Raw genomic sequence first — 15882 nt, forward strand, 5'->3', positions numbered from 1 at the left:
CCACCAGGAATGACATTCCTGGGAGTGTGTAAACTTGATTTTTTTTATTACCATAGCAATTTTGTGTGTTCTCTATAGTTATGTACTTAAAAATGCATACATTTACCAAACATTTACCATACATTTGGCCAAACTCCCGGCAGACTTGATGCAAAATATTGTGTAGTGAGGAAATTCTTCACTGGATTCGTCTGAAACTTTGCACACACACTGCTACCATCTTGTGGACAAATTTGAAGTTATACCTAGGATCCTATCTTTTAATGTATGGCCTTTCTCTTCCATTTCAAATATTATGAAAACACATGTTATTGGTTTGTATTATCTTTTGCCAAGTCTAATGTGTTATTCTCCTACATTCATTTCACATTTCCAAAAACTATGCATATCATTGCTTCATGTCCTGAGTTACAGGCAGTTAGATTTGGCAAAAGTAATTTTAGGCAAAATTGAAAAAAAGGGTCCGATCCTTAAGAGGTTTTTCAAAGTAGGCTACACTTCTGTGAAACTGACAAATCTACACTATCACAGCTTATTGTGAAATAGACACAAATTACTTAATGGAAATTCATGACAGGCACAAGAAAAATAACTTTCTTGTGTATTACACAATTTCTTCACAACGCATTTCTTTTTACACACGTTTCTTTTTTTTATAGCATATTTGTGTACATTACACAAATTCCAATTAGTTGTGGCTAATGTTAGTTAGGGTAGCTAGGTGGCTAACATTAGTTAGGCTAGGAGTTACGGTTAGCGGTTAGGGTTAGCTTTAGGGGTTAAGGTTAGGTAAGTAGTTGAAGAGTTAAAGTTACAGTTAGGAGTTAGGTTAAAGGGTTAGATGAAGGGTTAGGGGAAGGGTTAGCTAACATACAAAGTAGTTGCAAAGTAGCTAAGAATGTAAGTAGTTGCAAAGATGTTAATTAGCTAAAATGCTAAATTTGTCAATGATGAGATTTGAACACATAACCTTTGGGCCACCCATCCAACCAGCCAACCTCCATCCTATCGTTTATGTCTTAAGTAACCTACTGTCTTTATGTTATTGAAATGCACAGTATACAAAATTGGAGGTAAATTATTTCATGAATTGTGGTGTCTTTGTCTTACCCGGTTCTGACCCTGTTCCTGTCCCGTTCCATGTCTGTGCTAAATTAAATGTTCAACTCTCCGTAGCTGCTTCTCATCTCCAGCGTCTGTTCTTACACCCACATTATACCAGAGTCCTAATTGTTTAAAAATATATATATTCGGGCACTCTGATTAAAGCCAACTTATCATCTTGTGATTTCTTTATTCTGTATTAGCTAAAAAAAAGTTTGAAATTATACAGCATGCAGGCTTTTAGCATAGCCCCTTTTACACACCTGCTGGTTTACCCCTGTGTAAATGTATTTCAAATTGCAAAAATAGAAGTGTATAATTAGATTTTTTATCAACTTTTGCATAACGACCATTTAGATGGAATATAATCAATCTATGTTATTAGATTTGTTCAACATATATTGTGCAACCTTTTACTTCATATTATGAGGCATGTCTTTAACTTGCTTCAAAGTAGCCTATAGCCAAAATCCCACCATAGAAACGTTGAGGCAATTATTTTATAGACTTCCTCATATGCGTTCTCCTGTTCTATTGGTTTTCTTTCAACATTCTTTAATTGTCTATCAGCCAACGGCCTTATCCTAGTCATATTAACAACCCATGATAGTTGTTGCATCTTTAGATCTTCCCTGTTTCAAAATCTCTAACAGATATTTCCATCTCAGATATTTCCCGCAATTGCATTTTGGAACATTCGCGCATAGGCCTACTGCCATGTGCACATTGCTGTGGTTAAAATGTGAAGAAATAATATTTTATTAAAATGTTAAGCTAAATGTTCCATCAGCCATATTAACAGATGCAGCATATACCACCACTACACTACTTTGATACGCATTTTGGGGTGAGTATTAAGAAGTGAGTATATACACAATGGCCACTGAAAAATAAGTGGGTATATGGCGTTTTACCCACGGACACCTGCTACTACACCATTGAGAGAAAGCCCCATTGTCCCATTTTTTTTAGGGTGGCAGGTAGCGGTTAGAGTGGCCAGTAACCGAAAGCTAGCTGGTTTGAATACCCGACTGACAAGGTGAACAGTCTGTTGATGTGCCCTTGAGCAATGCACTTAACCCTAATTTGCACCAGGTGTGCCATACAACTATGGCTGACCCTGTAAAACAACACATTTCACTGCACCAATCTGGAGTATGTGACAATGCAACATTTTCATTTATTTTTTTATTTATCCATTATCCTTCACACCGTCACGGGCCACGGCCCTCTTTTCAGAACACCCAAGAGTGATTTACATCATTTGATAATTCAAATTGACTTATGATAGTGTCAGTGTCACAAAAGTGACAGGGCCATATCAAAATGGTTGAAGCCAAACTGCCACCGTGCGCGCTGCAGCGTTTATGTTCTGTCATGGTGGTGTGTAGTACTTAGTATTGACCAAAGCGTGTCGCTAGAATTATTTATATGATGAAAACAGTTTGGATCATATCGATTTTGCATGAAGTTGATCAATTACCATATATGATGCTTTATAAATATACACGTATGCATAATAAAGGCTTCCAGATCTAATGAAGTTAGTTAAGGTTACGACAGACGAGTTTAGAGAACGTAGGCTTTGTTTGAGAAATGCACGCACTAAAGTGGGAAGAGATGTTAGCTATACTACATAAGCATGTAAATGTGTTGAACGCAGTGGCTCAGTAAAATGTAGACGTAACGCATTTGAATTTAGTTTTTTCCCCCTTTTGAGTTAATGACCTTTATTGACAGCTATAAATAATTCTTCAGGCATAATTCGATTGAATAAAAGTCGTTGAGTATGGGCACTGTACTATAAATATTCGAAAATTAGGAAGCGGGTGTAATTCCCAGCATGCCTGTCGCACATACATTTAGGCTATTAAATATATAAATATAATAATTCTGCCATATTTTGCCATTCAAATTGTGTGATGAATTTAATTTCAAGTTGCGAAGACTGCGATACTCTGACCTTATAGTTTGGGTGATATTGCTATGTAAACCGTTACCGGGTTTTATAATAAATTGAAGTGTGAGGGAGCCGTTTCCTTAGTTTTGTAGTACACTCTAGTGTCTTCTTCTTGAGATCGCTTAAATCTTTCGCCTTTTACTAACGATTTCCTTGGAGAGGAACATTGAGTATCAACACATTTTTTGATGTCCGGCCGTATGGCCGTATGGTTGAAAACGATTGGTAGTTGTTGAGGAGGTATGTGTTCTAACCATACAATGTTCTGTTGTATGGATGTCTATTCAAATTGTCACCATTAGAGCCATGCTTGCGTGTGAATATATATAGAATATAATATTTTAATATATAGATAGATATCTAATACTATCATATTTTGAATAAATGTAAGACACTATTTACAATAATTCCATGTGACACTGCTAGCATTCACACAGGACAATGAAGGCTGCATTGTCCCCATCACAGGATCAATACATGACACAAGTAGTATCTGTATTGACTATTTTGTAAACACAAGCTGAACTGATTCCCTCTTTAGGTTGGACACAAAAGTCATGAATCATGGTAGACAAAAAAAAATCAGTGAATGCAAAATACTGATTCAAAAATAGAGGACTTTATTTCGAATTGTGAATTGATTTCACCACTATGATGGTGTCACAGAGGATGCATATCAAGTAAGACAATAAATGGGAAAAGCCTGCACTCCACTGTTAGTACTTAAATAGTAAATTCATAACAACTGACTGTTGCGTAATGTTACAACATTGTATCAATGATTTCAACTTCATTTGTCTGGCAAAAGTTTGTGGGTCTCTGTCAGCCAGGCTTACATTGTCTATTGCTCTAAAAATACAACGAATACACAGCACACTGGTATGTTAAAGATGTTAAAAGACCGGCCCAAGCTAAAATAAAATTACAACATGCACTTTAACAAGCCCTCTTGAACATTTGCATCAAGGGGAAAATGAAGCACTAGAATTTCAGCTGACTATATATAAAAAAGGAACTACTACAATAAGAGTAAGCAATACATTAGCCTCCAAGACAATTAGGTTTGCATAACAAAAACAATGTAAAAATCCTAGTTACTTAATAGATACAGTCAGTAGTTACAGCCATTGGGTTTAGAAACTTTTTTTGCTTCAAGTTTCTGAAGATGTAGTTTCAGGTTGTCCGGTTTTGATCACATTAAAATGGCACAAACATGTTCACTTTTTAGGTGTCCACCACACACTCCTGGTCCTACGTCACACGTCTCTGTCCAGCTCGGATTGCATGGATAGCTGATCCAGTTCACTAGGGTGGGTAGGCTACAGTATTAAGTTACACTCAACACAATTTACAGAGCTCAAACAGCTTACACATTCACCAGATCAGCTCTGCTGTGTTAGAAAATGTTGTGATCATGTGTTTAGGTCTTGGGTTTGGTGTTATGTGGTTATGGTCCTGGTGACGGTGTGACTCTAGACCTGTGGTTGTGATCCGGTCAGGCTCAGATCTCCTGGAGCAGGTCAGTGGGAAAGAAGCCCAGCTTGCGGCCTGTGCTGACCTTCAAGTAGCCATTCACCTCCTCTCCCTTCTTCACCACGATCTGCAACACAAATATAATGGAGGACAGTGTTGTGGCAAAGTACTTAAGTAAAAAATACTCTAAAGTACTACTAAGGTTTTTTGGGTATCTGTATTTTACTTTACTTTACTATTTAAAGTACCAGCCAAAGGTTTGGACATACCTACTCATTCAAGGATTTTTCTTTATTTTTTGCGTTTGAGCCAATCAGTTGTGTTCTGACAAGGTAGGGGTAGTATACAGAAGATTTGGTAAAAGACCAAGCCCATATTATGGCAACAACGGCTCAAATAAGCAAAGAGAAATGACTGTCCATCATTACTTTAAGACATGAAGGTCTGGAAAATTCAAGAACTTTGAAGGTTTCTTCAAGTGCAGTCACAAAAAACATCAAGCGCTATGATGAAACTAGCTCTCATGAGGACCGCCACAGAAAAGGAATACCCAAAGTTACCTCTGCTGCAGAGGATAAGTTCATTAGAGTTAAATGCACCTCAGATTGCAGCCCAAATAAATGCTTCACAGAGTTCAAGTAACAGACACATCTCAACATCAACTGTTCAGAGGAACCTGTGTGAATCAGGCCTTCATGGTAAAATTGCTGCAAAGAAACCACTACTAAAGGACACCAATAAAAAGAAGAGACTTGTTTGGGTCAAGAAACATGAGGAATGGACATTAGACCAGTGGAAATCTGTCCTTTGGTCTGATGAGTCCAAATTTGAGATTTGTGGTTCCAACCGCTGTGTTTTTGTGAGACGCAGAGTAGGTGAACAGATGATCTCCGCATGTGGTGCCCACCGTGAAGCATGGAAGAGGAGGTGTGATGGTGTGGGGATGCTTTGCTGGTGACACTGTCAGTGATTTATTTAGAATTCAATGCACACTGAACCAGCATGGCTATCACAGAATTCTGCAGCGAATACACCATGCCATCTGGTTTGCACTTAGTGGGACTATAATTTGTTTTTCAACAGGACAATGACCCAAAACAAACCTCCAGGCTGTGAATGGGCTATTTGACCAAGGAGAGTGATGGAGTGTTGCATCAGATGACCTGGCCTCCACAATCACCCGACTCCCGACCTGGCCTCCACCCGATGGTTTGGGATGAGTGAAGGAAAAGCAGCTAACAAGTGCTCAGCATATGTGGGAACTCCTTCAAGACTGTTGGAAAAGCATTCCTTATAAAGCTGGTTGAGAGAATGCCAAGAGTGTGCAAAGCAATCATCAAGGCAGATGGTGGCTACTTTTAAGAATATAAAATAAAAAATATATTAAGATATGTTTAACACTTTTTTTGGTTACTACATGATTCCATATGTGTTATTTCATAGTTTTGATGTCTTCACTATTATTCTACATCACTACATTCCTAAAGAAAATAATGTACTTTTTACTCCTTACATTTTCCTTGACACCCAAAAGTACTTTAGAATGCTTTGCATGACAGGAAAATTGTATAATTCACATACTTATCAAGAGAACATGCCTGGTCATCCCTACTGCCTCTGATCTGCTGGACTCACTAAACACACATTCTTTGTTTGAGTGTTGGAGTGTGCCCCTTGCTATCCGTAAATACAAATGACAAGAAAATGGTGCAGTCTTGTTTGCTTAATATAAGGAATTATAAATAATTTTACTTTATGTTTACTTTTGATACTTACGTATATTTAAAACCAAATACTTTTATTAGTATTAGTATTTTACTGGGTGACTTTCACTTTTACTTGAGTCATCTTCTATTAAGGTATCTTTACTTTTACTCAAGTATGACAATTGGATACATTTTCCACCACACATGATCAGACACACACGCACAGTAGCAACAGTCATTACAGTCACTGTCCACATGCACACATTCATCCATACTGCTCATGATCATAAAACAGTTGACATCAGTTTCCTGTGCAAAGAAAAACTAAGAAACATTATTTTCATAGACAGACAGCTGACCTGGGTCAAATACTTGAGCTGGGCTTGATTCAGTGTGACCAGCAGTAGCTAAATAAACCACACCTCAGTTACACTACTTTCAACTGCTGTATGCGATAGTATTTGACTCGGGTCTGATACAGAGACACCCATTTCTTACCTGGTCTTTTTTCAGTGTTATCTGACCCATCTCTCTGTTTCCCACGACGGAGCGTGTCACCTTGAACACCCTCTCTCCCGTTTTTATTCTAATGATGTAATTTGTGGGGAGGTAACCTGTCTTCTCCCCAATCTTCCCCTGAGAATAAAAAATTGCCCTTACTTACAATGGTGACAATAAAATAGAAAGTAGATCTCATGAGGCACTATTATTTTTTTTATTATTTTTTTTCCACCTTTATTTAACCAGGTAGGCCAGTTGAGAACAAGTTCTCATTTACAACTGTGATCTGGCCAAGATAAAGCAAAGCAGTGCGACAAAAGCAACAACACAGAGTTACACATAAACAAACAGTCAATAACACAATATAAAAATCTATGTATAGTGTGTGCAAATGTAGAAAAGTAGGGAGGTAAGGCAATAAATTCAGTGGGGCAAAACATTATTTAGTCAGCCACCAATTGTGCAAGTTCTCCCACTTAAAAAGATGAGAGAGGCCTGTAATTTTGATCATAGGTACACTTCAACTATGACAGACAAAATGTAGGATTTTTTATGAATTTATTTGCAAATTATGGTGGAAAATAAGTATTTGGTCAAAAACAAAAGTTTATCTCAATACTTTGTTATATACCCTTTGTTGGCAATGACAGAGGTCAAACGTTTTCTGTAAGTCTTCACAAGGTTTTCACACACTGTTGCTGGTATTTTGGCCCATTCCTCCATGCAGATCTCCTCTAGAGCAGTGATGTTTTGGGGCTGTTGCTGGAGACTGGCTAGGCCACTCCAGGACCTTGAAATGCTTCTTACGAAGCCACTCCTTCGTTCCCCGGCCGGTGTGTTTGGGATCATTGTCATGCTGAAAGACCCAGCCACGTTTCATCTTCAATGCCCTTGCTGATGGAAGGAGGTTTTCACTCAAAATCTCACGATACATGGCCCCATTCATTCATTCTTTCCTTTCCACGGATCAGCCCCAAAGGATGATGTTTCCACCCCCATGCTTCACAGTAGGTATGGTGTTCTTTGGATGCAACTCAGCATTCTTTGTCCTCCAAACACGAGGAGTTTAGTTTTTACCAAAAAGTTATATTTTGGTTTCATCTGACCATATGACATTCTCCCAGTCTTCTTCTGGATCATCCAAATGTTCTCTAGCAAACTTCAGACGGGCCTGGACATGTACTGGCTTAAGCAGGGGGACATGTCTGGCACTGCAGGATTTGAGTCCCTGGCGGCGTAGTGTGTTACTGATGGTAGGCTTTGTTACTTTGGTCCCAGCTCTCTGCAGGTCATTCACTAGGTCCCCCCGTGTGGTTCTGGGATTTTTGCTCACCGTTCTTGTGATAATTTTGACCCCACGGGGTGAGATCTTGTGTGGAGCCCCAGATCGAGGGAGATTATCAGTGGTCTTGTATGTCTTCCATTTCCTAATAATTGCTCCCACAGTTGATTTCTTCAAACCAAGCTGCTTACCTATTGCAGATTCAGAGGATAAATAACAATATGGGGATGAGGTAGTTCGGTGTGCTATTTACAGATTGGCTGTGTACAGGTACAGTGATCGGTAAGCTGCTCTGACAGCTGATGCTTAAAGTTAGAGAGGGAGATATAAGACTCCAGCTTCAGTGATTTTTGCAATTTGTTCTAATCATTGGCAGCAGAGAACTGGAAGGAAAGGCGGCCAAAGTAAATGTTGGCTTTGGGGATGACCAGTGAAATATACCTGCTGGAGCGTGTGTTCGGGTGGGTGTTGCTATGGTGACCAGTGAGCTGAGAGAAGGCGGGGCTTTACCTAGCAAAGACTTATAGATGACCTGGAGCCAGTGGGTTTGGCAACGAATATGTAGTGAGGGCCAGCCAACAAGAGCATACAGGTCGCAGTGGTGGGTAGTATATGGGGCTTTGGTGACAAAACGGATGGCACTGTGATAGACTACATCCAGTTTGATGAGTGTTGGAGGCTATTTTGTAAATGACATCGCCGAAGTCAAGGAAGTCAGTCAGTTTTACGAGGGTATGTTTGGCAGCATGAGTGAAGGAGGCTTTTTTGTGAAATAGAAAGCCGATTCTAGATTTAATTTTGGATTGGAGATGTTTGATGTGAGTGTGGAAGGAGAGTTTAGTCTAACCAGACACCTAGGTATTTGTAGTTGTCCACATATTCTAAGTCAGAACCGTCCAGAGTAGTGATGCTGGATGGGCGGGCAGGTGCGGGCAGCAATCGGTTGAAGAGCATGCACTTAGTTTTATTAGCATTTAAGAGCAGTTGGAGGCCACAGAAGGAGTGTTGTATGGCATTGAAGCTTGTTTTGAGGTTAATTAACACAGTGTCCAAAGAAGGGCCAGATGTATACAGAATGGTGTCGTCTGCGTAGAGGTGGATCAGAGAATCACCAGCAGCAGCAAGAGTGACATCATGAACATTTTTAAGGAACACTTACCCTCCACCATTCCTCATTTGCATCATCAATTATAGTGATTCGATCACCAGGACTGAAAGACACAAAGGTTTGTATATTTTTATGAAATTGTATCAAATGTTTCATATTACCACAAGACTGAAATGTTGGACATAAAACCTAATTCATACAATATAAGGAAATGTATTGGTAAACCCACTGGAAGTCAAGGTCGTCTTTCTCAATAGCCTTGAAGCGATACAGAGCCAGGTAGTAATGTGACTGATTTCCCATGTTTCCCATCTCCTTCTTTTTCTGTAGCAAACATACACCAATGTTTATTTAACTACTAATTGTATTGATGTACCAGACAGGGTGTTATTATTGATATTTACATGGTTAGTGTATACATGATGTCAGGCAGTTACAGTCCCTTACCTTGTCATCTGCTTTGTCAGCCTTGTCTCCTTTCTTATCCCCCTCTGGCTTTCCTATAAGGACATCACACAGGGTCTTTGTAGAGTTTCAATACAACAATGGTCAACTCCACAACTTTATAGTCAGTATAACATTAATTTTACGTTGCTCCTTGACATTCAGCGTAAGATACATTTTTTGTTCTGTACTGGATGTCATTCTGGTTCGTCTGGGAAAAGGTTGACATACATACAGTACCAGTCAAAATGTTGGACACACCTACTCATTCCAGGGTTTTTCTTTATTTGTACTATTTTCTACATTGTAGAATAATAGTGAAGACATCACAACTATGAAATAACACATGGAATAATGTAGTAACCAAAAAAGAGTTAAACAATTTAAAATGTTAAATATTTTAGATTCTTCAAAGTAGCCACCCTTTGCCTTGATGATAGCTTTCCACACTCTTGTCATTCTCTCAACCAGCTTCACCTGGAATGCTTTTCCATCAGTCTTGAAGGAGTTCCCACATATGCTGAGCACTTGTTGGCTGCTTTACCTTCAATCTGCGGTCCAACTCCTCCCAAACCACCTCAATTGGGTTGAGGTTGGGTGATTGTGGAGGCCAGGTCATCTGATGCAACACTCCATCACTCTCCTTGGTCAAATAGCCCTTACACAGCCTGGTGGTGTGTTGGGTCATTGTCCTGTTGAAAAACAAATGATAGTCCCACTAAGTGCAAACCAGATGGGATGGTGTATCGCTACAGAATGCTATGGTAGCCATGCTGGTTCAGTGTGCCTTAAAATCTTAATAAATCACTGACAGTGTCACCAGCAAAGCACCCCCACACATCACACCTCCTCCTCCATGCTTCACGGTGGGAACCACACAAAAAAAAAGTATCTATGTAGGCTCAGCTAGCGATCAACAGTAAAAGTATCTATGTAGGCTCAGCTAGCGGTCAACTATAAAAGTATCTATGTAGGCTCAGCTAGCGGTCAACTGTCAACTGAGATCATCCGTTCACCATCTCTGCACCTCACAAAGACACGGTGGTTGGAACCACAAATCTAAAATTTGGACTCATCAGACCAAAGGACAAATTTCCACTGGCCTAATGTCCATTGCTTGTGTTTCTTGGCCCAAGCAAATCTTTTCTTATTATTGGTGTCCTTTAGTAGTGGTTTCTTTGCAGAAATTCGACCATGAAGGCCTGATTCACGCAATCTCCTCTGAACAGTTGATGTTAAGATGTGTCTGTTACACAACTGATTGGCCAAAACGCATTGAGAAGGAAGGAAATTCCACAAATTAACAAGGCACACCTGTTATTTGAAATGCATTCCAGGTGACTACCTCATGAAGCTGGTAAAGAGAATGCCAAGTGTGTGCAAAGCTGTCATCAAGGCAACTTTGAAGAATCTTAAATCTAAAATATGTTTTGATTTGTTTAACATTTTTTTTGGTTACTACATGATTCCATATGTGCTATTTCATAGTTGTGATGTCTTCACTATTATTCTACAATGTAGAAAATAGTAAAAAATAAAGAAAAACCCTGGAATGGGTAGGTGTGTCAACTTTTGACCGGTACTGTATATTGTTTAGCATCTGCTTGACAACCAACCACCCCTTATGCTTCGGTTTATTTATCATTCACTTTGATGAGCTTCAATATCATTTCATATGGCACAATATGTTTAAATAAAATACGTTGTTTTAAATAAATAAAGTGTATTTCTGTATAGTTGATGCAGTGGAACCATAGATGACATCACCTTGAATTGTCACATGCTTCAATATGGACATGCTCATCCTTTTTCAATACCTTCTGCCTGCTCGTCTTCTTTGGGTTGTTGGGATTCCTCTTCCTCCATCATCATCATCATCATCTTGGAGGGAAAAAATATGGTTAACATGCCATTTATGATCCCTATGCAAATGGTTGTCAGTAAATTACACCACTTATTGTCATTAATTTATTTTTTGGCTAATATGGACACGAGGTCCACACTCACATTCTTCTTGTCCTCAGACCCCTTCTTGCGCTCCTTGTTTGCCATGACGACCCCAACCCGCAGGGTGTCAAACACAGGGTCGTTACGGTTGGAGTGGGCTAGACAGGAGGGAAGCAGCAGAGAGAGCACATAGTAAAAAATAAGTTGAACACTTGTTGAGATGGTTAGTGTCTTACCTGCATCTGTTTGGTCACTACTGTATAGAGGGGAGCTGTAGGCCCGTCTGAAACCTGGGGGCTATAGGAGAGACAGCAAAATGAATATGTAGAATAATTGTTGTTTTTGGCAACTGCATGCAATGGCAACTTAGTCATTATAATGTCAGAACATAATCATCTAAATTATGAATTGAAAATGTCTTACAATTTTGCCAAAGCACTTCTGATACTCGACATAGGACTGGCATGAGTGATGGATGTTGGTCTTGCAGTTTTTGCACCGTAGAGCAAACTTGTTGTTGACTGAAAGGTTGAAAAGTCAACTATAAGAAGCTAGCCAGTATTATTAAGCTTCAGCTTTACAGATACTATTAATAAATACAAGAGCCACTGTGGCCAATGTTATAACTTACGGACTATCATACGAGCACAGACGTCACAGAACTTGGGCGTCTTGCAGTAGTGGTCCTTGAACTTGTGTGGTTTGTCATTCACCAATATAACAACGGGCTCAGGCTCGGGCTCCTTCTCCTCCACTTCCACCTCCTCCTCAAAAATAAAGTATACCTGCAGAGAGGGTGCCTATGTCTCAATACTTTTACAGATTTCCTTCCTTTCCCCTGCCTAGTGACCGCTGATTGGTATATATTGGATTGGTGTATATATATTATATATTTCTTATTTGCCTTGTTTTACTTTTACATCTGTATTGTCTAAAAATTGTTCAATACTACTGCACTGCTGGAGCTAGGAACACAAGCATTTCACTACACCCGCAATAACATCTGCTTAATATGTCATTTGATTTGATTCAGCTGGAGGTAGAACATTTTTATTGAAATCCAAAGAATGAGTCTCATCAAAACAATGATTTCCTATCATGATTGTTATTTATATCATACAGTGCATTCGGAAACTATTCCGACCCCTTTCCTTTTTCCACATTTTGTTACGTTACAACCTTATTCTAAAATGGATTATATTAGTTTTTCCTCATCAATTTACACACAATACCCAATGACAGAGAAAACAGGTTTTTAGAAATGTTAACAAATATACTAAAAATAAACAGAACTACCTTATTTACATAAGTATTCAGACCCTTTGATATGAGACTCAAAATTGAGCTCAGGTGCATACTGTTCCCATTGATCATCCTTGAGATGTTTCTAAGACTTGAGTCCACCTGTGATAAATTCAATTGATTGGACTTGATTTGGAAGGGCGCACACCTGTCTATATAAGGTCCCACAGTTGACAGTGCATGTCAGAGCAAAAACCAAGCCAGGAAGTCAAAGTAATTGTCCGTAGAGCTCCGAGACAGGATTGTGTCGAGGCACAGATCTGGGGAAGGGTACCAAAAAATGTCTGCAGCATGAAAAGTACCCAATTGTCATACCTAAGGAAAAGTAAAGATACCTTAATAGAAAATTACTCAAGTAAAAGTGAAAGTCACCCAGTAAAATACTACTTGAGTAAAAGTCTAAAATAATTTGGTTTTAAATGTATCAAAAGTAAATGTATATATCCTTTCACATTCCTTATATTATGCAAACCAGACGGCACAATTTTCTTGTTTTAAACATGTATGGATAGCCAGGGGCACACTCCAACACTCAGACATCATGTACAAACAAAGCATCTGTGTTTAGTGAGTCCATCAGATAAGAGGCAGTAGTGATGACCAGGGATGTTCTCTTGATAAGTGTGTAAATTGGACCATTTTCCTGTCCTGCTAAGCATTCAAAATGTAACGAGTACTTTTGGGTGTCAGGGAAAATGTATGGAGTAAAAAGTACATTATTTTCTTTAGGAATGTGTTAAAGTAAAAATCTACTTAAGTAGTACCTTAAAGTATTTTTACGTAAGTACTTTACACCACTGTCAATAACACAGTGGCCTCCATCATTCTTAAATGGGAGAAGTTTGAAACCACTAAGACTCTTCCTAGAGTCAGCCGCACGGCCAAACTGGGCAATCAGGGGAGAAGGGCCTTGGTCAGGGAGGTGATCAAGAACCCGATCACTCTGACAGAGCCCCAGAGTTCCTCTGTAGAGGTGGGAGAACCTTACAGAAGGGCAACCATCTGCAGCACTCCACCAATCCGGCATTTATGGTAGAGTGGCCACTCCTTAGTAAAAGGCTCATGACAGCCCAAATAGAGATGTGCCAAGCTTGTAGCGTCATACCTAAGAAAACTGGAGGCTGTAATCGCTGCCAAAGATGCTTTCAATGTTTAATTTTTGATACATTTTCCAAACATTTCTAAAGAGTAGTTTTTGCTTTGTCATTATGGGGTATTGTGTGTAGCTTGATGAGGGATTATTTAACAAAAAAATCAATTTTAGAACAAGGCTGTAATGTAATAAAATGTGGGGAAAGTAAAGGGGTCTGAATACTTTCCCAACTGCACTGTAGAAACATTTCCATTGAAACCATTATTTTACTTCTGGAGAGTAAGTGGTAAATGAAAAAGGCTAATGATTTAGCCCACAGTGTCACCTTACTGCAGAATATAAATAGGGGAGCAGAGAGCCTCACATATTAAACTAATGAGGTTACTGTATTCTGACCATCCTAGTTGGCTGCTATTTTAAACTGTTTGAGGGATGGTGTTACCAACAGTGGCAGATTGTCATGCTACTCACAGTATTGTCTTCTTCTTTCACAATATTGTCAGGGGCTGTGGGGTTATCGTGGATATCCACAGAATGTTTATCTTCAAGTCTAACTCAGAGAAACAAACAGAGACCATTAAGCAACATCAACAAACAAGGATATCTGACATATATTTAAGGGCGGATATTACAGTAGTATTGTTACGGTGGCTGAGCTTTACATTTTTACCAAGTTTTACATGTCTATTGCAATGAATAATCTAATACTTAAATCTTTCCCTCGTTGTTTTGTTTAGAACCAGGTAAATCTATTAAAAAGGAATATCCTATGTATTCAGTTCAGCAACAGGAGAGCAGACTCACTGGTCATATTGGGCCATGGTGTAGTGTGTGAGCTCTCACTTTCGTCCTGCAGTGCTACCCACCTAAGACAGAATACAGTTTAGGGGAACAGAAACACTGGCTCTCAATTTGAATGGGACCATTTTAATGAGACACGTGACCCAATCATGTCCTCTCCTCTCGCATGTAGTAAAGGGGGGAGGGGGAGATGATTTACTCACACAAGCCTGCACACACACACACACACGCACTCTCCAAAATACACTCGTCCACTCTACTATTTTGGGGCAGGGTAACTCAATCTCATCATGGCTAAATTTGGGTGCCTTGCCAGACTGGGCATGAGCTGAGAGATTCTGAAAAATTACAATGATATAAAACCAGAATCAGTCTTAGTGAGAATTTGACATTTCAGTCCCCTCTTAATAATGAAACTTAAAGAATTTGCTATATATCTAAATGATAAAATATATTATATCTATTTAGAAAAGGACTAAGCTGAACAGATCACACATATACACAAAAAAAAGGGGCATGCAATATAGTTACAGTTTAGACATACTTGTTCCTACTGGTTGCTAGTCCAGTCAATGAAGAAATTAAATCTGGTATGTGGATGTATGGTAAAGGCTTTCTTCACCAGTTTGCTTTCATGTGTGATGAGCAACCTGTCACACCGGAGGCCTCCGAACCATTCCAACTCTTGATATTTCCCTTTTCAGGTTTATGCAAGTAAATTCCAAAAAGCGATCCAATGGTTAGTGGTTAGAGCAGAGGGGTGAGTGAGTGAGGGACTGTAAAGGCAGGCATCAGTTTGAGTGAGTGAGACAGCTGGGTACCGGTGACGAGGGGAAATCCGATACTCACACCCATTCCTTGGCCCTGTAGATCGGTCATGGCTAGATGGGATCCAGCTTTGTCTCACTAAAATGGGGGAAAAATTACTTTTGATGTTAATTTGACACAAGCTGGATCCCTTCTAGCCATGACCCCGCAGACCCCTGTCACAGCCTGAGAGGACAGGCCAAGACACACACAGCCAACTGTTGGCTTACTGTACAAACTGCAGGCATAATCAGTATTGTTTTAGTTGCTCTCATTGTTGTCAACATCGTTATGACAATTTTTTATTTTTATGGAAAATACTGACAAAGGAATGGAATGGAAATAGGCTATGTT

The 15882-nt window shown here is 39.3% G+C and overlaps 1 protein-coding gene and 1 non-coding gene across 4 annotated transcripts; one reads left to right on the forward strand and one right to left on the reverse strand.

Moving 5' to 3' along the window:
• The first annotated feature begins 3157 nt into the window (after positions 1-3157).
• LOC139369028 (U5 spliceosomal RNA) lies at positions 3158-3274 on the forward strand. Its single transcript, XR_011627031.1, has one exon. It is a non-coding gene; the product is annotated as a U5 spliceosomal RNA (small nuclear RNA).
• A 387-nt stretch (positions 3275-3661) lies between these two features.
• On the reverse strand, positions 3662-15527 carry LOC139368746 (SH3 and cysteine-rich domain-containing protein 3-like). Of its 3 annotated transcripts, XM_071108047.1 has the most exons (13): positions 15266-15527; positions 14725-14786; positions 14392-14470; positions 12157-12310; positions 11949-12046; positions 11762-11822; positions 11586-11683; positions 11396-11459; positions 9582-9634; positions 9364-9458; positions 9186-9237; positions 6742-6879; positions 3662-4664 (listed from the first exon to the last, which is right to left on the reverse strand). In XM_071108047.1, the coding sequence occupies exons 2-13, from the start codon at positions 14739-14741 to the stop codon at positions 4566-4568; spliced, it is 1008 nt and encodes a 335-aa protein (XP_070964148.1). In that variant the 5' UTR covers positions 14742-14786; positions 15266-15527; the 3' UTR covers positions 3662-4565. The 3 variants fall into 3 exon arrangements, with proteins under 3 accessions (XP_070964148.1, XP_070964149.1, XP_070964146.1); XM_071108048.1 differs by lacking the exon at positions 6742-6879 and having other exon boundaries at positions 3664-4664; positions 15266-15523; XM_071108045.1 differs by having other exon boundaries at positions 4326-4664; positions 11586-11822; positions 15266-15523.
• Between the last annotated feature and the right edge of the window lie 355 nt (positions 15528-15882).

Source organism: Oncorhynchus clarkii, chromosome 16 (assembly GCF_045791955.1).
Source record: "Oncorhynchus clarkii lewisi isolate Uvic-CL-2024 chromosome 16, UVic_Ocla_1.0, whole genome shotgun sequence".
Taxonomy (NCBI): domain Eukaryota; kingdom Metazoa; phylum Chordata; class Actinopteri; order Salmoniformes; family Salmonidae; genus Oncorhynchus; species Oncorhynchus clarkii.